A 20695-nucleotide genomic window follows, 5' to 3' on the forward strand; every position below is an offset into this window, starting at 1 on the left:
CCTTTCGGTTCTGTCAAACTACTCTTCTCACGACCCTTCAAGTAAGACCTAACTCAACCTTTTTTGCGTTTCAAGCTCAGTTCAACTCGGGAACAATGGCTGAACTAGGGTACAGGTTTCTGGGTGCTTTTGGAGCGATCCTCACAATCCTCACGTTAGCTTTCCATACTCTCATTCAAAATGCGATATCTACGAGAAGTAGAAAGCTCGAAATTGACGGCTTTTACGGTGACCCCATTTGCGGAGCAAGCTATCCTCAAGGAAACAACTATACTAGCATGTATAATAAATACTCCACATCCGAGACTTTGGAGGATCAAGGACCGGCTCTCGACATGGTTGCCGATATCACTTACGGAATATACTACACCATGATGTACAACGACACTCAGACTCAACTCAGCATCGCCAATTGCCTATACGGTAATTGTACAGTACATGGAGCCATATTCAAACTCTGGGCGTGTGCTTTAAATGTGCCGACATTACCTCTAAGATATATAGCGACAACTACAACGACATCTACACTCTCTACGGAAATACTGTGGTGATGAACCAGAAAGCCGGATTGGTGACATCCAGTGTGGGCTCCGATAAATTATCGATCGGGATTATCGATTAGTAATCGTTATCGGCTAATCGATCGATAAACGATCGATATCGATAATTATCGTTGATAAAAGTGGGCCCCAGCTATTAAGCGAGCCCTATTACATGAACATCTCGCTTTCTAGTTCAATTATAAACCAATTAGTATAAAGATTAGTATAAAAGTAGACTATTATTACTATACTATTATATTTCTATTTAATAGTCTATTATATAATATAGATAATATAATTATTGCTAATACTATCAATGCAATGGGGCTCGCTTAATGGCTGGGCCCGCTTTTATCGATAATTCCATTGATAAAAGTGGGCCCGCCAGCCATTGAGCGAGCCCATCAATAATTCCATCGATAAAAGTGGGCCCGCCAGCCATTGAGTGAGCCCATCGATAATTCCATCGATAAAAGTGGGTCCCAGGGCCTTGGCAATACTACAGGGCCACTACAGGGCCACTACAGGGCCACTACAGGGCCAATACGCTATATTTACAGGCCTTAGACCGCCTTTACAGTACTAAATCTATTAATAATAGTGGGTCCAGGGCCTTGGTAGTACTACAGGGCTACTACAGGGCTAATGCGCTATATTTATAGGCCTTATACCGCCTTTACTAAATCGGAATTCTGCTATAGTAAAGAAAAGGTGGTATGAGGCCTATAAATATAGCACATTGGCCCTGTAATGGCCCTGTAGTGGCCCTGTAGTATTACCAAGGCCTTAGTTCGATAATTATCGTAATCGATGGTCGATTATCGATTATCGAAAAATTAGCGCGATTATCTAATCGGAGCTTATCGAGCTTATCGGAGCCCACACTGGTGACATCTTGGGCAGACACGCTCTATCCCGATCCCTCTGTCCTCCCAGGCGTCGGGCCCCTCATTGCCCACGTCACGACAATGACGCGTGCGGACACTAGCGTCTATCCAACAGGCATAGATTGTGCTTGTACTGGTGTGTGGTGGATGTCACGGGATAGACATCCCGGTGGGCCCCAACAATGGCGAAGGCCAGAGTAGGGCAGAAAGATGATGTATTCTCTATGAGTGATAGCTAGCTAAAGTACCTTCCGGCCCTGGTAGCTTACGTAACAGTGGATCTGAGCAATGTTACAATGACAAATTGGGACATCACAGATGCGGTATATACAAACTGGACTGATTCATCAAACTTTGCGCATACCACCTACGGGCAGGGGACCGACATTCAACTCACCCCGCCAACGTGTTATGACCAGGATGCTCAACCAATTTCCGACACGACGGAGTGCACAAAGACGATTTCCAATCGTTCACAAATCGCATTGCAGAACTTCTTCACTGGCGATAAAACAGGGTTCACGGGCATGGCGACCCAGAACTTAACCACTGGACGCTGGAACATCGGCAGCGAAGTCATGCAGCTCATTTACACAACCGCTGGTCGCTCGGATGATCTCGTCATAAGCATGGGGATCATCATGAATAACATCGGTCTACTCATGATCTCTAATATTCGTCAAACACAGCCACAAGCTGGTTTCTCAAAGAGCTTGGGAGAGGTATGGATCTGGACTACTCTCTACCATATCCGCTGGGGCTACATGGTCCTTCCAACCCTGCTTGTGGTCGCCAGCGTACTCTTGTTGATAGCCACAATCATCAAGAGCTGGGGACATGAGAAGTGGAAGTCTTCTGTGCTGCCGCTGTTATTTCATCCCTTAGCAGATGAAGTACGACCTGGGGTGGCGCCTCATAAGATGTCCGAGTTGAAGGCAGTTGCGGAAAACAGGCAAGTGCGACTTCACAGGGGCCACTTGGGTTCTCAATTTGTTTAGGTTTCAATTATTTCTTTCGGACCGTTATATCTTTAGGAATACTCCTTACAATGGATTTGCTACACGGGGAAATACTGTAATATGGACGTACACGAGGTCGATGATGAAATTTTGCACGTATCTCAATGACAGTTTTGAAAATAAGGGATGATTAATTCATTCAACAAATCAGGTCATCCTAACAATGCTTAGAAGTATTTCCTTTCCATCGCAAAATGCGGCTCTCTATTGCGTGACGGGGATCTTCCCGTCACGTGATGAGCGTCAGATTCGGCAATTTGTCGCTTAAAGGGGGGGGCCGGGAAAGGGATACCTGTGTGACTCCTCCTGACTCAAAGGCGAAACATTTCACATTTCACATCTGCATATGCAATCATGCTTCTTAATTGACATCATACAGCAGGCAGCAGTACCCAGTTTCATCCTCATCGAAGTTTCCATTGGCCGTCATGTGACGGGTGCCTGTTCATTGGGGGCCGCAAGGCCCCTGCCCTTCTTGGTAAGGCAAACACCACGTGAGTCGCCTCTAGGCTGCACTTCCTCCATAAAAATCCCGAACCCTTCAAAGTGGAGCTTCGTCAACACCGAGTTGAGATGGCCGCAGTGGAGGGAGGCCTGAAATGTAACCTCGGCCTTGAGTCATCGATATATATGCCTGAACCACTTCCCAGCCCTGCGTTTTAATTTCCTTTGTTTACTTTTAGTTTCAGGTTGTGTACTTTATAAGAAGACGATTCCTTCGAAGGATTTGGCTTTGCATTGATTGTATTTGTCCTATTTCGGTCTCTTCAGACGTTTCAGCTGTCACTCGTTGCCACTCGTCAATCAATCATCTTCAAGCTTCCAATCACCAATCACCACTCAACACTTCATTCAATTCTTGCCAAAGAATTCATCTTCATTCAGCACAATTGTTGAACTCCTTCATCCAATCTTGAGAGCGTCTCCTCGTATCTGGTCACTCGGCAACAATCCTTCGAATTGGCTCAACAATCGTCATCCCACCCGCATTGCGGGCATCTCTACAACTCCGCAAATCTGTCCCACCACGGTCTCCTCAGCAGCAGCAAAGCTGCAATGAGCGACCAAAAACCACCTCCTCCACCTCGGCCACCGCCACGTGATACCTGTAAGTCTCCTTCTTCCAACCAAGTTCCAAACAGTCGCTGACTGAATAAGCCTATGGTGGGAAGCAACGCTGAGCCCTCCACCTCCACCGTCTTCGCCGAAATTAGAGGAGCAGGGTGCTTTGTTATCTGTTTTTGTGTTTTTTCTACTTTGCATTTTCTGTTATGATATATTTATGAGTTGTGAGAATTTTGGTTGCTTTTTTAGGGAATGGACTCCGGTATAGGTGCATTGGGATTGGGGTTGGGCATTGAGCGGGGTCTTCACGGATGGATTGGATTGAGCTGGAATATGCTCTTGGTATTACGACTTTATGACCGTACGTGGGGTTCGGGCTTCGTTGAACTTGATATGCTTGAGCTTTGCGAGATTGGCCTCAAGGTTGACACTCGAGCTCACTCAAAAATGGAATCCCCTCTCCCGAACGTCAGTGTTTGTGCAACGCTTTATGCATGATACTCTCAAGCCTACAGTACCCAGTTTTGAATCTCAAACATATTGAGCATTAGAATTTATCAATTGAGAGCGTGTCTTAACTCTCGTATATCCTTGATTGAGGTCCCATTATATTTCCCTCATCCAATTTCTCTCGAAAATACCACTGGCCCCTGACAAGCACTAATAAGCCCCAAGTAATGATCATGCGCCGTGCCATCAATAGGAACCAACCCTGTCCCTGCATTACACTCTTCATTCCCCACCCCCTCACAAACTACCACATCGCTCGCTTCATACACGTCCGTCGCGTCAGTCCCATTCGTAAGCCAGTACTCCGGACTCGTATGCTCATACCCTATCCAAGTCGGTGGTAGCTGGGACACGGGATCGTTCTCATGCGTCATCCTGTAATTCCCTCCTTTCTCCGGAGCCTGCGACATCACGAATGTTGCAAACTCCGTGTTTCCCACGCGTGGAGAGCCATAGGTGTAGATATCAGCGTTGTAGTTTATACTCCTCAGCTCAGCACCAGCGAGCGTCGCGATCCCGGCGCCGATGCTGTGGCCTGTGATGATGAGGGAGTAATCTGGGTACATCTCGAGAGCTGAAATGGCGGTATTGAGGACGGCGTCCCGACGTTCAGACCATCCCGTGGAGAAGCCGGAGTGGATCCAGCAGGATGTGCAGCCTGTGAGGGTGTATGGTACTCGAGCGAATGTGAAGTCTGTGAACCAGTTGCGGATTGTGCTCCCAGAACCCGCGAATGCAACGATGATAAGAGATCTTGTTGGATCGAGCGCCACGAAGCCTTTAATGTTCGCTGTGGTTATGTCGTTGTTGCTGGGATTAGAAAGTGGAGAGAGGAGGGGGGAGAGACTTACGAGCCTCCGAATTCCACGAGGGATGTCACGTTGTCCGCTTCTACGAGAGCGCAGGCATTAACTGGGCAGGCGATCAGAGACTAGGAAGCCGAGTTCTCATTTCTCTGACAATATGAAGCTGCTTTAAAATTTGCGAAAAGCTTGAAATTGTCGAGGAGAGATTCTGGTATGCCGATTGTTGTGCTATCTGTACGAGCCTGTCAGGGACTGCCAAGTCTTCGGGCCATAAATGGGGGTTCACCTCCTTGTTCAAGGGGCTTTCCTGCTTCTTGTACAGGAATAGCATTTGCCAGAGATAGGAGAAGTCCAAGTGCAAAAGATACTGCGAACTTCATGATTCTAATTCGAATTCCGAATTTCTCTGTTAAACTCCAGCGAGTTAAAACCGCTGACGGTGACAAGCTGAAGTCCCAGACCCCAAATTCACGAGCAAAGCAACAACAAAATCACGCAACTCCTTAAATGTCGACACACACAAAAGAAGCATAAACAACGAAGAAGCAGTCTTGCACCTTCTCGTCCACGAAAATTATCAAAATCTACGTGGCCTGTAAATGCCATCATCACGAAATACCGGTATCCAGTATCGGTACTACTCCCGAAGTGGGACAGCAAGGTTACCAAGGAAATCCGGAAGTTTATCCCGAAGCAGAACAAGGCTGGTTATCTAATCCTCGACTGGGCCTACTTTGCCTATATGAGAGCCTCTTTAAGAGCTCGGTTAACAAGCGAGAGGGCAAGGGGGAAATGTGCCTCGGCACTTGTCGTTACGTAGGTGGCGGGTGGAGTGGCTTTCTGGGGTGCTTGCTTGGCTTGAGAGTTCTTGGTCAAGCAAGATGGTTGATATGGATTAGAGTTCTATCTTTCCACACAGTGAAAATTCAGCCGATCAACTAAAATTGAAAAGTTGCAGAGACTTTCACATGATTTCAGCACATGCAATGAAAATTGGTTGCAGTGAGGATGGAGAATAATTGAGGACCCATGTGATAACAAAGGGGAAGTTCCTTTTATTGAATGTCGAGCGAGGGACACTACCTCGAAGTAGGGGAATTGCCCTTCTTACTGCGAGTCGTATTTCGAGTGAAGTGAATGGAGGCTATGTCAAGGTAGTGCATTGCGATATCCAAGTGAACGTAGCCCTCTACTCCTCTCCTGAGCCCTCTCTAATCCGCAAGCAATTCCAGAATACTGTCAAACACGCTCTCCTCCTTCGCATTCCATCCTAAGCCCCTAATCCGCAAGCAATTCCGGAATACTGTCAAACACGCTCTCCTCCTTCGCACTCCATCCTAAGGCCTTAATTCTCTCCCCATTAACTCTCATATTAATCCCCCAAAGCAGCTCCGCATAAGGATGTAGCTCCTTCGCCTCCTCAATCTTAATCTCATCCACACCCTCCCTCTCAATCCACCCCTTCTTTTTCATCCCCTTTACAATCGCCCCCGCCATCTCGCGAAACACGTACTCCCCACCCTCAACATAATACCACCCCTCCTCTCCCCAGTCCGCCCTCCCCCCTCCTTCCTTCAATGCCTCTTCAACAAGCAAGATGAATGCAGCAGCGAGATCGCGCACGTGGATGACGGAAGCTACGTTCGTGCCCTCTCCCAGCGTGAAGCCTCGTCCACGCTTCTTGACGGCGTCAACGTACCAAGGCAACACCATGCTCGTCTTCTTGACTTCCCCTTGTCCAGTGCCGTACACGCCGGGAGGGACCACAACCGCTGTTCTGATGCCCTGCTTCTTGCCTTCAGATAGAACAAGCTGGTCCGTAACAGCGTGCAAGTGCGAGTGATCAAAAGTCGTGATTTCCTTCAGATCCGCAATGTCAGACCATTTCTTGGTTGTGAGTTGCCCGAGTCCGTTGCTTGCGGTAGAGATTGAAGCTGCACCCGAGAGCTGGATGAATGTCCCCGTCTTTTGGAGAGAAGGGAGAAGGTAGAGGATGGAGGGATTGTGGTCCGCGTCTGCTAGTTCTGATAGCCTTGTGTTAGCCTTCATTTCGGGAGATGTTAGAAGGCAGACGTACGGAGAACGACGTCCACTTGGGCAGCTTCCGCTTTCAAGACTTCAGCTGAGTCTAAGTCTCCAATGACTGTTTTGACGAAAGGATACTTCGAAGCGATCTGTTGCTGTTGCTCCTTGGTGCGGACGAGGCCGTGGACCTGGTATTCGGGGTGCTTCTTTGTTATGTCATGGAGGACTTGGCCACCGATGTAGCCTGAGATGCCTGTAATGAAGATTATGGGAGCCATTGTGAAAGTCAGGGGTTCTGAGAATGAGTTTTGTGAAGTCTTGTGAAGTCTTGATGGAGAAAGTGGCGGTATTGGGATGATGAGAAGTTTGGATTTCAGATGGAAAGGAAAGGAATACTTATACTCCAGTCCACTTGAGCATAGGATTTTGTGCTCTACTCGATATTGGATTTATAATGAATAATGAATTCCGCCTTCGACGAATGGAAAGTGTTTGACCTGAGCTTGGGCGTTTGCTGTTCATTCTGATTGGCCGAGCGGACCCTCCTGCGGGCAGCATGGCGGGCCCGCCAAGTTGCGGAGGCTGCTGACCGATCAGATTCCCACCTCGTCCGTCCGTCAACCTCCACTAGCCAACATAAGGAGAAATTTGCAAAGCCTCCACCAGGCTCATCGAGGTTATCAAAGCAACTAGTATGAATCCACCGAGTTATCAACCCACTTTGGCGTGTGTTACCTGCAAGTCCCGCAAGAGAAAATGTGACAAAGCTCTCCCAAAGTGCTCTCTTTGCACCAGGTGAGATGACTGACTCCCATGAACCTGGACCATGCTGAACACTCCCGCTTTTTAGCAAAGGGCTACCCTGCACGTACCCGTCCTTTGTGCGTCGGGCCCATCATGAGCCACAATATCCCTCTCCGCAATCGACCACTTCCTCATCCGCCGTGAGCGTCCACAATCCCGTCACTGGTCCCACACCGCCGCCAAACAACTTCCCAGCGGTCTTCTATCTAGATTGGAACATTTTCCAACGATGCCAAGTAGAGATACCAAAGCCCAATTTGCCCCTTCCAACAAATATCTCAAATCTCATCGGCAATGCAGAGAATTGGGAGAACATCGCCACCGAGCACTTCTCCACAACCCACACGTGGATGCCAATCGTCTCAAAGAAGAGCTTTTATGAATATATTCGCAACCCCTCAAGTCAGATTCGCTCAGACTACGCGCTTCTGATCCTTGTTATGGATCTGGTTTGCTGGATTCCCGAGACCAATGATCCGAGAACGTCGACTTACTTGGCCGCCAAATCTTTTTACCTGGACCTGGAGATTCAAGGATTGGTTTCGCTCCAGATTTTGCAGGCCGCGATACTGATTGCGTTTTTCGAATTCGGACATGCGATTTATCCATCCGCTGCCGTCTCGATCGAGGCATGTGTGAGGTATGGATGCGCTTTGGGAATTAATTGGGATGCCAAGTTCCCAGTGAAGAGGCCGTTCTCTTGGGTAGATGGCGATGAGCAGAATCGTGTTTGGTGGGCGGTCGTCATTCTAGATAGGTATGCTTCCCAGTGGTTATCCGAACTCGTAATCGAGCAACTTGAGTGCGCTTATTGTGGGCCGAGGAGAAAATTTTGTATTGACAAACACTCAGAGTCTCCAGAATAGGCTTTCCACCTCGCCCATTGTGGACTGGTGACCCAACTCCAGAGTCTATCTTACCGTCCGATGATGGAGCTTGGGATCAAGGAGTAAGTGCCATGCCCTGACTTGAAGCATCGCCACATCCTAAACCTTTCAGGTGATGCCACCGAAATGTTTCAAGGTGCTTCAGCCTGATAATCCAAGAAAACTTGGGCGGTTTGCCCTCAAAGCGGAAGCAACCCGATTGCTCGGCCAAGTCATTAAGCATGTAGAAGCAACTGATTTCGAGGACACGTTTCACAAGGAGGAAGCGCTTCTCTTGGACGGCGCTCTTCGAGCCTTAGTCAACGTTACGGAGTTCGAGGGACAGAGCCACAGCCTTGATGTCATGAATCAAACTGCAATGTGCTCCATGTAAGTGCGCAGTTGGGTGGCCATGCTTGAATTGATAGGTGCCTCTCGAGCTGATAGTGTCCAGTGCTTTAATCCTTCTGCACGAAGCTCATGCTTCGGGAAGTTCAGAAACTTCGGAATATTTCGAACGTATTCATCACACAAAAAATGCCACAAATAACGTGGTAAAGTCTCGTGAGGAAATAGTGGGCTTCGAGACCCCAATCAAATTATGTGTAAGAGCTGCATCACCATTCATGACAAGCCTTCTGTATCAAATGGCGACTGCCAATTTGCGAAGGTGTCGAGACCTGAACATGGACGAATCTTACGAGGATTTTGTAGTATTGAAAGAAGCTTTGAAAGTTTTTGATGGGAGGTGGAGAGCTTCAGGTAAGTGGCACGGACGAGCACTTGCTGAAAGCTAACCTTTGGTAGGAGCGTATTTGAAAATCATAGAGGCGCGGGAAGTGCTTTCTACTCGCTAGATCCATGTGACATGAGTAGCAAAATCTGGCACAAAGGTTGTACATTTCGTGATGCCAGTGCTACGTGGCGCTGGTGAACTTCAATGCCTCGTTCCCGACAACAGTCTGAGTAGGTAATCATATCAGCGTTTGAAATAATAGCAGCACGGAAGATACGCACCTTTTTTACATTTCCGATCCCAGTAACTTGACCCGTTGCATTCGCTCCCATGATGTTGGCATAATTGGTTGACATCAACTGAACGCCGGTCACGAAGCCCTTGCCGTCAAATCCGCAATGCCCACCTCCATTGGGCGTGTTATCCACGGTCTGCGTGACTCCAATTTGCGCTGCCGACATTCCCGCGGTCGTAGCGAGCTTCTCATACGCCGTGATAGCTTTTGGAATTGCTGGCTGAAGAAGTGCGAGCTCGTCCTGAGTACTCTGGAAATGGATCTTCATGCTTGTAGCAAGGGTTGCAGCATTGGCAACATTGACTTGTGGGACTAGGGCACCACAATTCAGCACCACGCCGGTCTTGTATTGCGCTCCGAAAGCTGGAACGAAGAATCCAGACAGGAGAAGCGATCCTCCAGAGACACCAGTGAAGAAAACATTTCCAGGATCGAATGCCATGTCTTTCGGAAGTTGATTTTGGATAAGTGAGTTGACCGCTGCAGCATGTGCAACCCCATCGGTTCGCTGTAAACCACTCCCGCCACCCCAAAAGAGATTTTTGTTTGGCGCAAGGACGACAACGCCCATGAGGTTGTTCTGGACTGCTTGATTCGGAAAGTCGAAGAACGATTGTCCACCATCTCCATGTAAGAGGACATTTAAGCCGGCCGTTCCTGTCGAATTGGCCGTGGCTGCTGCACCTGTAACTCCAGAAGCTGCTGTGAATGATTTGGCTGGGGCACTGATCTTGTAGCGAATTGACAGGCCGCTGTTCCTGTCAGTGATCTGTCTCCAATGTTGGTGGGAAGATTAACTTAATCGTCACGGTCTTGTCCAGAATTGTTGATCCATCCGTTGCTTTCGTTATTCCACCGGAAGAAGAAGCGGCAGCGGCAGCGGCAGCGTTGGCCTTGGTATTAGATGTCGTCCCTGTGGTCGCCGTACCCTTGTTCTTCGGCAGAGACTCAACGGGAAGGGCAAGAAAGGACAATAGGATGAACGAAACAATACGGATCCATGACTCGTACATTATGAAAACCAACGTCCAGCGTCAAATATCAAGGAAAGGAAGGAATGAATGGGGATGAAGATCAGAGACACGACACTTGCCAAAGCTGGGACGAAAGCCCGTTTTGTCGGAATTCATGAACTGACGGTTTGACCTTGAGAAACTTCTTGAAGCATTTAAGAGCCTTCAAACTGCCAAGTCTGTTTCCCCAAGACTTTATCCTGGGGGTGGTCGTGCCGAGAACCCAATGCGGAAGCATACTGTTTGACTTGGCGACCAAGCCGAAGGCGTCATTGGATCGGATTGATTTCCATTGTGGCTTCGGAGTGGGAGATCGTGTCAAAATGATCTGACTGTCCGCTAGTCCTCGAGCATTCGACGGCGCGTGGGGTTTGATATGTAGAAGCGGGAGGGGTTGGAGTTTGAAGATGCAGATGAAAGATGAAAGATGACAGGAGAAAATAGGTACGGTAAGCTTGGGGGCGGGAAGTGCGGAACTAGTCACGTGCTGGTCGGGTTTCTCTCCCTCTCCCTCTCCCTCTCCCTCTCCCACCTCTCCATCACACATTCACGCTGGTGAATCAACAACACTTCTGCTATTAGACGTATTAGGGTATCATCAGTCTCAAGCACCGACGCCCGGCCCTCACAATCATGCACAGCCTGCGAGAACGACCTCAGTTGCAATGTCCAGCCGAAATAGGGCGGCGTTGCTCGCAGTCCACCTCGTTGAGCGACCTCGACGCCGAGAAAAGCCGAGGAAGCTGTTTACAACTTGAGAACCAGACATTCCGAGCATCCGTGAGCATCCATAAGCAAGTTGGCGGCCAGAACAACCAGTATGAACACGTATACGAAGAGTCGATTTTCAACTGGCAACCACGCCGGCACGCTTGGAGCAACGAGCTATCAAATCCGGCATCAATTACGACGCCTAAAACAAAAATAAACGCATCCGTTGAACGAAACTTGCACCTTCAAGCTTAAATGACGCATTGGCCAAGATCCATCTCACAACAGAAAGACCAACTCTGCCATCCTTCCATAGAACCGTTATTCGTCGACGTCTCTCGGATCGTGTTCTTTCCAAAACTTCTCATACTCTTCCCAGCTCTGTGTTTGAAACTCCTCAGGCTGGGTAATGGGGGCAAGCGGTATACCCAAGTGGTCGAATTTTTCAAACCGCTGCTTCGTCAAATCTCGACTCTTGTTGATGCTATAGACACTGATTCTATGAGCTGAACTTGTCACATGAAGACCCCAATTCCATGCGGCGCGGACGGCCAAAGGCTGGGTATTTAGGGAATTATCCCAGCATCGGCAGACGATTTCGATCCATCCTTCAACGTCGCAAGGAAGGTCATACTCCCAAGTTCGCCATGTCCACTTGCCCTTCTTTGACAAGTTCTCGTTAGGCACAGAGTACCAACTGAAGCCGCCATCAGCAGACAATTCCACTCGCTCAGGCCATCTTCCACCACCAGAATAGGCCCAGCCTTTGCACCGGATCGAGCCGTTATGTATGACAACTTGTTTCGTCCAGGGAGACATAATTGCGCTGCTCACCGGCATCTCTTGAATCTGAATCCCGTCCGTTGGACGTTGATTATGCTTGCCGACTTGCTGGTTGAAGTAAAGATACTCCTTGCTCTGGACAGGCGCCAGAGAGGGAGTCTCAATGGCTTTAATCCGGTAAAGCCACTTAACACTTCGAGCGCCGATATATCCCAGCACTACCACTCTCAATGGATAACCGTGGATCTTGGGCAATGGCTCGCCGTTCATTTCCCAGACAAGCATGACCTCGTTCGCCTTGACCTTCGACCATGGAACGCTCACGAGGTAGTTCATGACCTGGTCGGCCTTGAAATAGGTCTCGGCACCATAGAGTTCCAGGTGTTTCGCTCCATTGATAAGGCCACCGCAGTCCTTGATCACCTTTTTCAGGCTGACCCCGACATATTTCGCTGTTCCAATTGCACCTTCTGCCCATGGGGCCTGCGGAAGTTCGTCTCCCTGCCCAGGGTACAGACAGATTTGCTCTATCCGACGAGTTCCAGAGCACTGCGGACGTCACAAGTTAGCATTGCCTGGCGAAGTGCAAGGAGCCGCAAGATACCCTCGCGGTCTTTCTTTGAAAGATATTCATGGTGAGGAATTAAATCGCGAGACATCCAAAGGAGATGCTCATCTAACCAAACACTTACCTGCATCGTGACTACTTTCTCCATCCGCGGAAATTTAGACTCATCCATCAAATCATCGAGGCTGTAAACTTTCGGGTCGGCGACTAGTCCATCTAGGGTCATGCTAAATTTGTCCTTGTCGATTATGGGTATGCCGCCATGGTTTCGAACGAAATGAAGAGGATTTGGTGTGACCGGCTTCGACGTCACAAGTCGTTTTGGAGGTTCGCCATTGTAGGGAAACTGAAGAAGATGCAACATCTCAGGGTGTTTCTCCTTCAAGACCATTGCCCAAGAGTCGTCGGGAACCGAATCCAGCTCGCCGCCGAGTGCCTGATGCCACAATTTCCAACGATATCCGTCAAGAACGGGATTCGTGTCTGGAATTGGTGACATTTGGTATTCTGGATGCGGGGGGAAAGATTGAGAGGTGAGTATCTTATGGGCTATGGCCTTCTTCTCCGGATACTTTTCCCATTCCACATACCTGAAATCTATTAACTGAATCGTCAAATCAGGCGTTTTGGAGAAAATACTTACCCTTTCCAACCTTCGAGTTCTCTAGCAAAGAGTTGCTTCGGGTCACCGAAAGCTTTGATAGCCTCTTCATCTTTCCAGAAACCTACCCATTTCTGCGGTGGGATTGCAACTGTGTCACGCCCAGTCTGGTCGAGGAAGGGCAGCTCAGCACCTGCTAGGCCTTGTTCAATTTTCCATTCATTAGGCCGATTGACAGTCTCCATTTCGAATACGTTCTCCGTAAGGGCGGCCGGATCGAATCAACTTTCCAATGTGTCTCACAAGCTAAATTTATGTGCTTGCCAAAGTTTTCCGCTCTGAGATATGGGGTTTTTGGAGCTTAAACGGTGAGGTCATGCAAGTTGACAGGGGCTATCCACAACAACCGTCATCGGTACCACGGAGCAAGGACCCATAAAACTGCAAGTAATCATGTCGCATCAGATGTTAGCTCTTAGAAAGAAGGTTTGCCAGCCAATGGGTTTCGAGAGAGGTTCCGCAACTTCGAACTCGCTCGCCTTCGTCGATATCTCGGCAAACAAAGCCCGAGATTTCTGTCCGCGTCCGAGAGAATAATTGTCGTGTCTTGCTACGACATTCCTTCATCCAACTCGCTTTCTGCATCGGATCTGCGCTATGCGCGGAACCAGACCAGTGGAACTATTCCGGTTTTGCGTGATCTGATCATTGAGGCTTCGGTGAGCCACATTGCCGGCTCAAATTTGCCTTCCCGAGTAACAGTTCTCCATTCGCTCTTTTTATGCCTCTCGGAAGTTATCCTTAAGTTGAGCTGCACTTCAAGACTTGTCTCCGCGAGGTGGATCAACATCTGCATGTTTTATGCAACTCCTTCTGTCAGCAGTTTAGCTGATTGGCAAGGCATATGTAACCCAACCCAGCATCAGCTCAACCCTCCAAACTGTGTCGCAAAGATTGAGGAATGGAGTATAACTGGCCCCCGACTCTCCTGGCCAGTTGATTCTGGTTGAACATCTGGTTGCAGCAATGTTCCTTGAACGGTCTTGGCTCTAAGCTTGCATATCCGTGTGAAAAGTGCAGCTCAGCACAGGGCCATGTGTTCGCCGGATAGTGTCCTTTTCCCAGATATCCTGAAAACGGGTCCAGCCATTGGTTTGCATCTTTGCTCCTAGCGTCTCCTGCACTGACACGTTCAAACACGGCCCCGCATGCAGAACCAGCGGCAGATAGAAGCACCTCAAATGAGGGGTTAAGATATGTACAAGCTCCCTGCTTCTCCCATGTACCTTGTCAGTGCGAAGCTGTTGACTTTTAAGAGGAGCAAATGACCAACATTTCCATGGAAACAATCCAATGGCAATATCCATGCTGATTTCTCAAGATATCGGCTCCTTGAATACCTGAAGTATTTGGAATGCACTTCGGCCAATGAGTTCGGCCCAGTTAGCTGAGGCGATTAACAGAATTTTAAACGTCTGGCTCAGAATGATTTAGCCTTTACTCGGCATCTGGCAATTTGACGATACACGGCAAATCGCAAAGGGTACCAGATTGTAGGGATGGTGCTTCTGCTGTGGTCTGCTTAGTAACTCTTCCTTGTCCCAGTTACGAGATCCCGCCCCCGGTTCGACTGTCCCGAAGCCTCCGACTAGCGATTATCATTTCCCGATTGGATATTTTATAAAACCATCACTCAATTTATTGTGATAAGTCATCCAAGCGTTGAGTTCTCTTCATTTTTATTTACAATTTTTGGCACATGTTGTCCTGTTTTCCTTGAGATCTGATCTGGGATTTTCAACCAGGAGTTGCTCTCCATCACCCCTCTGCTTAGCACCCTTCAACCTATATTTGATGCATCATGAAACAATCGCCAGAGGTGGTCTCAAGATTGCTTCATGATTCGTTGACTCCGGCTGACGGACCTTCATGTACAAAATGTGGCAAGCCACCCAGAGGGAATTCGAGTTCCCAGCAAGAATTCGAACCACCCCACGAAAGCCACAAACTTGCAGAGCAGAGCTCTTGTGACTGATTCTTCGATCATTCAACATGGTACTTGCCCTGTACAATATGGTCTTCACTCGAGACAGGTCTTGAAACTAGGAACAAAAGAACGTAACTGACCCGACTTACACACTTGCTGGATGTATTCCAGCCCAGTTCCATTGCCAGTCGGCCCAAGTCAGACCCTGACATAGGTCAACTCAGTGAGAATCCCGCATCTGTTTTGCGGATTCGAGCCGGGCAAGGAAATGGGGACTCTCAGTATTGTGTGATACTGAACTGATCGAGTGACACTGGTACATTGTGCTCGAGAGAGAACCATAGAGAGGTACAAAGACCAAATTATGCCACTTTAGTGTCACGTCTGACTTTTCACAGGGGTGTTCACACAGAGGCTACCGGCATGTGGAAAATTCGAAGTGGCACATGATAACAGCGGTCTCGCCGACACCAAATTCCTAAATGGGATCGGGAAGGTAACGAAAGCACTACAGTTTCTCGACCATGGCCGGCGAGAAAAGCTCCAGTGATACAGTTTGAGATGTACGAGGCCGGGCATTGCGCTCCTTCACAGAAGATGGGGACCAGGAATTTGCGTTCAACGACCTGCCAGTCTTCTCCATTCGAGACCCAATCAGTTCCCAAGCATGAATCGAACCCATAAACGATATCGGCAAACCGATGTCTTTGATCCAGGCATATTTTGGGACTTTCACGTCAACAATTTGGAAGGCATACATGCGTTGATGCATCTTTTTTGGGCAGCGTGGCATACCTGCCTCTCTTCAGCACTTCAATGCATTTAGTGTTCACACATATACCCTCAGGAAGGAGGTGCGTATCTCTATTGGACGAGTAATTTTGAGCTAGTATATTTGATCGGGGTGGGAGCTACAGATACGTAAAATGGCACTGGAAACTAGACGCAGGCATCGAGACATTGGACTCGGCAACGGCCTAAGATTGGCTGGCGAGGAACCCAACTACCACGTCAAAGCCTCTTCAGCGCCGCTGAGAAGGCGACTATCCGACTTAGACTTTGTACGTGCAAGTAACTGACAAGCACCTCATCCCCCCTCCCTTTGCCGACAAGCAAGCAGCTAACCATCGCCCCTCAGGTCCTCCAAGCAAGAATCTTCTCCTACACCTCCTCGCCCGCCACCGCCTGAGCGCAAAGTACGAGCTACACCCCCCAAACCCACCCCTCTCCGCCGTCTACGGCCTCTACCAACCCCACTCCTCTCCACAATCAACGGCAACTATGGCGGAGACCCAGATTACATGCGCTCTGGCTTTCGCAAGATTCAGTTCAGACATATGCATTTGACATCCAGAGATGGAGGGCCATGGGGTATGGAGCGGTAGGATAGGGGGTTTGCTACAGAGGTCACGGAGAGAGTTTGTGCAGAGCAGGGAGCTGTGGGGGGATTATTAGGGGAGGGGGGGTATTTTTGGAGAATGTGATGCTGAGTTTGGTGTAGGTTGAGGAGGGGTTGGGTGATAAGCCATTAGTGAGTCTTATTGTGATGGGTTGGGTATGGGTGACTGACGAGCTTGAGGCGCTGTTCTTGAGGGTTGATGAGGGGCCTAGGGAGCTTATTGCGGGGGCTGTTAAGGGATGGAGGAGCAAAGCTGCTTGAACATGTTGAGACGGTTGGTAATGTGAGTATACACAGAAGAGGAGTGAGAGCGGTAGGTCTGTATTTTGATTCCAGCTTTGTTTTCTAATTGAATTTTTACTCATTCCTATCACCATGCAGTTTGGAAGCCCGGTTAGCTGAGTAGCAATTCCAATTCTCCAAACTGTTAGACTGACAAAGCATTAGCTGGTAAGATTGGTTAAGATGGAGCAGCCTATTTCAAGGAAATACATTTCTCATTCGAAGCCATTTCCCATCCACCCTCACTTCACCTCACTTTCTTCCTCCCACACCCGCCCAGCGACCATCCCCCCATCAACCAAGACATCGGTCCCCGTAATATAACTCGCATCCTGCCCACACAAGAACGCGACCACGCCCGCAACATCACCCGGCGTCCCCACCCTCTTGCACGCACTCAACCCCACCATACCCATCACCACCCTCCCCCTCTCGCCCTTCAACTCCAGCTCCCCCATCGGCGTCCGGACGATCCCCGGACTGACGCTATTAATCCTCGCCCCCCTCTCGCCATACCTCTTCGCACTCGCCCGGACGCGAAGGATGTTGCCCCTCTTCGCCAGACAGTACGCCAGCCTGGGGTCCGTCGGGAAGCCGTCCAAGACCAACTCCGCCGCCGTCGCGCTGGCCAGATGCGCCTCCAGCTCCGGAGCGAGGTTTGCGAGATGCCCCGCCATGCTGCTAATGCAAACCAGACTGCCGCCGTCCGCGACAAACGGATAGAACGCGTCGATCACGTTCGCCGTGCCCTGCAAATCGACCTCGTAGATCCGCGCCGCCGTCGTCGCCGTGGCCGGCGAGACGCCCGCGGTGTGGATGATGGTCGAGAAGGGCCCGAGCGCCGCCATTGCTTGCACGGACGAGAGAGAGGAGACGTCGATGCGGATGGACGAGATGGCGTAGCCTTCGGAGAGGAGCGTTGCGGTTGCCCGGTCCGGGTTGATGTCTCCTAGGATTATTCGACGGCCTGAACCCAGACGCCGGGCGATGGCGAGGCCCATGCCGCCGGAGCCGATTATGGCGAGGAGGCCTTGGGACATTGTCTGCAATTCTTTTCTCTCCCGTTTTGTTCTCCGTGGGCAGAGGATTTTCCGGGGACAGAGGAGGTTGGGTGGTGGTTGAGGTGGTTATATATTGCCTGGTGGTGGTACCGGATTTTGGAGATGGAATTGATTCTCCATTGGGACAATACCCGGAACTGATGCATTGTGCAAAGGACGCGCTTTGCCAGTTATTAAGCCGAGTTCGAAAACCGGGCCGTTTCATGGATTTTCAAGTCCTGCTGCGCAGCGACTGTTTATTTTCGTCAGTCTCCCCCCCTGTTCCCCCACATGGTTTATTCCCCTGCCGTGCCGGGACTGGACATTGAGGACCCCAGGGGTTTCCTTGTGGCTCTCCAGCCCCCCCCTAAAGGGAAATCCAGGTCCAGAAGACATCAAAAGAAGTCCTCCTAACTTCCCTTCCAACACGCCAGCCGTCTCATCCTGTTTGACATATTATTTATTTTTATTTTTCTAAAGTGAAAAGGAAAGTAACACTGGGTATATCTCTCACGGTACTCTCGACCAATCCCTACAGCCACCAAACACGGTCCTGCAGAACTTCCCGAACTCTACTTTCAGGTTGGGCCTCTTCCAACTGCCCTGTGCACGGTGCAGGACCCGGGCGTCGGGATCAGTGATGGGTTTCGAGCCCATGCCGTGCCATTTGCCTCGCCCTGGGCTGTTGAGCAGTGTTAGTAACTAAGAATTTATATACTTGGATTGTAGATTGAAGGTGCAAGACGAACAGGAGGTACGTACCTGAACGCTGTGATAGGGAATATCAATGTGTCTCCCACCGCCTTACTTCGCCCGTGATCCACCAACCCTGTCAGTGCATCCCACCTCAACCCTGTCTCCTTCTCCAACCACTCTTTCGTGGCCAGCGTGACGGCCGCAGGGCCTGTAAGTTCTATCGGATCCACACGGTACAAGGCGTTCTTTATCGCCTTGGGGTCTCCCTCGTAAGGACGAGTCACCTCTTTCACCATCGCGGCAAAGTTCGAGACGAACGATTTGAGAATTGGATGGTTTGGTGCAGAGGCAAGTGCCCATTGCGTCAATTGGACGGGATAGTTGTAGCCCATTCGCCAGTAGTCGTCGGTGTCGGGCCTGTTGTCTCCTTCGATGCCTAGGATAAGTTCAATCGGTTGCTTTACTGATGACCCCCTGGCAATGGTGCTGTAAGTCGTGCCCGTTTGGGGGTCCGTCCAGGCGGAAACGTCCTTCTCGTCAAGCCACGACGCTGGTGACCGGAGTGGGAGCGTGTCGACGTCTCCATACTGCCAGGGAATTAGAATCAGAACTCTTTCGGGGGATGCCCCGGACTTACAACTCCACCAATCAACTTCACGACCAGAATCCTGAACACATCCGACTTCTCCACCATCAATGGCATGGCATCCACGTACTCCGCCAGATCCGGCTGCAACCCAGAGACCAGCTGCCTGCACCCTTCATCCAGCCACAAGAAATAAGCCATGCTCTCATTCCCCGCCGCCGTCGCATAAGTCAGCCACTTCTCGACCCCCTCGAGCACATCCGGCTTCCACGTGACCAGATCCGTATCCTTCCACGTCTGATGGATGATCAAGGGAATCTTGGAGTAAGGGATATTATGGTTCCCCTTGACAGCCAAGCGTTGCGCCAATTGGGCCGCCTCGAGGATATTCCTCGGGGCAGGCTCCGAGGGGTCTAGCCACTCAGGGGGGATGTACCAGGCTGCAGGCACGTGATTAGCATATGGAACACCTCAGCCTTGTCGTGGACCACCACGTCCAAGACATCAGAAGTATCGTGAGGATTGGGTCGCGATTGAGAGACGTACCTCCGCTGCGGGTGCTCGCCAACGACACATGTTTCCAGGCCAGCGGGTAGCGTTCGGGGTAGAAGCCCTCGTCGCGGGTGGCCTTGACGCTGCGCGTCGAGTGCCACGACCAGAGCGCGATAAGGAGCAGCAGGGCGAGGATCAGTGGCTGTCGCCGGCGTTTCGAGGCGGGGAGGCTGTAGCTGATCATCGCAATCGTGGGGACCAGAGGGTGTTAAATTGAGAATGGCATTGAGACGAGGGAGAGAGAGAGGGAGGGAGGCGAGGAGGAGGAGCGACAGACGACGTTGCGGTTGCGGTTGAGGTTGAACAGGACGTGAGGATCAGGATGTCGCCCAGGCGATCCAATTTGTGGCTGCACTGCCTGCGCCGGGCTGCTGCTGGGTGCTGCTTGGTGCTTGCTGCGCCTCGGCCGTTCTGTCGTGTACGCGCCGTACCGCGAATCGAAATGCAGACATTGCCCCCTTCCCCCCACCATCCCAATTTCAGCCATCGTTTACCTCGTTAGCGTCAAACCCCGTTCCTGACCCTGGATCCGGACAAAACTGCCTAAATACTTTGGACCCCCTTTCTCTTGTCAAGACGAGTGTAAATTACTAGAGTAAGCAAAGACCCCTATTTCTCTCGACCTTCGGAGTTGAGTTCAACAATTTCAGTTTCTCAAGACTCAAGAGACATTTAGCTCCACTAAGGTTATCGGATGTACTGTACTGTACCTACCTATCTGATGTCGCTTCGTCGAGAGTTGCCTGCGGCATTTTCGGATCGTCGTATCAAGTGCTGCGTCGCAAGCTGGGCGTGAATAATCCGCGTCTTTGTCGAGACCTGCAGCCTATCTGCCGCCGCGGGAGACGTGTCGCTCGCCTGATCTGCGAGGCTCTGTGCTATTTAGGGTAAGGTTCTGACATTCATTACTCCGTCGTTTCTG

General features: G+C 50.1%; 8 protein-coding genes across 8 annotated transcripts; 2 read left to right on the top strand and 6 right to left on the bottom strand.

Moving 5' to 3' along the window:
• Positions 1–1381: 1381 nt before the first annotated feature.
• On the top strand, positions 1382–2496 carry K444DRAFT_719412 (uncharacterized protein). The gene has a single exon (XM_024888458.1). The coding sequence runs from the start codon at positions 1726–1728 to the stop codon at positions 2425–2427; it is 702 nt and encodes a 233-aa protein (XP_024738184.1). The 5' UTR covers positions 1382–1725; the 3' UTR covers positions 2428–2496.
• A 1634-nt stretch (positions 2497–4130) lies between these two features.
• K444DRAFT_525939 (alpha/beta-hydrolase) lies at positions 4131–4811 on the bottom strand (the record flags this gene model as incomplete). The annotated part of the gene is made up of 1 exon (XM_024874502.1): positions 4131–4811. A coding segment is annotated over one exon (681 nt), but the record flags the coding sequence as incomplete, so codon positions are not given.
• A 1296-nt stretch (positions 4812–6107) lies between these two features.
• Positions 6108–7614, bottom strand: K444DRAFT_719416 (NAD(P)-binding protein; the record flags this gene model as incomplete). The annotated part of the gene is made up of 2 exons (XM_024888459.1): positions 6907–7614; positions 6108–6847 (listed from the first exon to the last, which is right to left on the bottom strand). Exons 1-2 carry the CDS (start codon positions 7130–7132, stop codon positions 6108–6110), a joined length of 966 nt encoding a protein of 321 aa, XP_024738186.1. The 5' UTR covers positions 7133–7614.
• K444DRAFT_652078 (uncharacterized protein) lies at positions 7366–8918 on the top strand (the record flags this gene model as incomplete). The annotated part of the gene is made up of 4 exons (XM_024885761.1): positions 7366–7649; positions 7804–8415; positions 8520–8607; positions 8682–8918. The coding sequence occupies exons 1-4, from the start codon at positions 7549–7551 to the stop codon at positions 8916–8918; spliced, it is 1038 nt and encodes a 345-aa protein (XP_024738187.1). The 5' UTR covers positions 7366–7548.
• A 523-nt stretch (positions 8919–9441) lies between these two features.
• On the bottom strand, positions 9442–10568 carry K444DRAFT_526670 (uncharacterized protein; the record flags this gene model as incomplete). Its single annotated transcript, XM_024874562.1, has 3 exons — positions 9442–9486; positions 9542–10307; positions 10354–10568. 3 exons carry the CDS (start codon positions 10566–10568, stop codon positions 9442–9444), a joined length of 1026 nt encoding a protein of 341 aa, XP_024738188.1.
• Positions 10569–11248: 680 nt separating this feature from the next.
• On the bottom strand, positions 11249–13784 carry K444DRAFT_611526 (sulfite oxidase). Its single transcript, XM_024879964.1, has 3 exons — positions 13274–13784; positions 12755–13220; positions 11249–12611 (listed from the first exon to the last, which is right to left on the bottom strand). The coding sequence occupies exons 1-3, from the start codon at positions 13474–13476 to the stop codon at positions 11601–11603; spliced, it is 1680 nt and encodes a 559-aa protein (XP_024738189.1). The 5' UTR covers positions 13477–13784; the 3' UTR covers positions 11249–11600.
• Positions 13785–17141: 3357 nt separating this feature from the next.
• Positions 17142–17939, bottom strand: K444DRAFT_628349 (NAD(P)-binding protein; the record flags this gene model as incomplete). The annotated part of the gene is made up of 1 exon (XM_024882906.1): positions 17142–17939. One exon carries the CDS (start codon positions 17937–17939, stop codon positions 17142–17144), a length of 798 nt encoding a protein of 265 aa, XP_024738190.1.
• A 510-nt stretch (positions 17940–18449) lies between these two features.
• Positions 18450–19957, bottom strand: K444DRAFT_527213 (glycosyltransferase family 32 protein; the record flags this gene model as incomplete). Its single annotated transcript, XM_024874616.1, has 4 exons — positions 18450–18621; positions 18702–19222; positions 19273–19661; positions 19768–19957. 4 exons carry the CDS (start codon positions 19955–19957, stop codon positions 18450–18452), a joined length of 1272 nt encoding a protein of 423 aa, XP_024738191.1.
• Positions 19958–20695: the final 738 nt, after the last annotated feature.

This window comes from Hyaloscypha bicolor, assembly GCF_002865645.1.
Source record: "Hyaloscypha bicolor E unplaced genomic scaffold K444scaffold_56, whole genome shotgun sequence".
NCBI classification, from domain to species: Eukaryota; Fungi; Ascomycota; class Leotiomycetes; order Helotiales; family Hyaloscyphaceae; genus Hyaloscypha; species Hyaloscypha bicolor.

Bases quoted from the DNA above. Each gene is read 5' to 3' on its own strand.
- K444DRAFT_719412 (XM_024888458.1), top strand. From the start codon at position 1,726: ATGACAAATTGGGACATCACAGATGCGGTATATACAAACTGGACTGAT.
- K444DRAFT_611526 (XM_024879964.1), bottom strand. From the start codon at position 13,476: ATGGAGACTGTCAATCGGCCTAATGAATGGAAAATTGAACAAGGCCTA. The intron at 13,221-13,273 runs GTAAGTATTTTC...AATAGATTTCAG, and splicing joins GAACTCGAAGGTTGGAAAGG to GTATGTGGAATGGGAAAAGT. The intron at 12,612-12,754 runs GTAAGTGTTTGG...TGACGTCCGCAG, and splicing joins AGAAAGTAGTCACGATGCAG to TGCTCTGGAACTCGTCGGAT.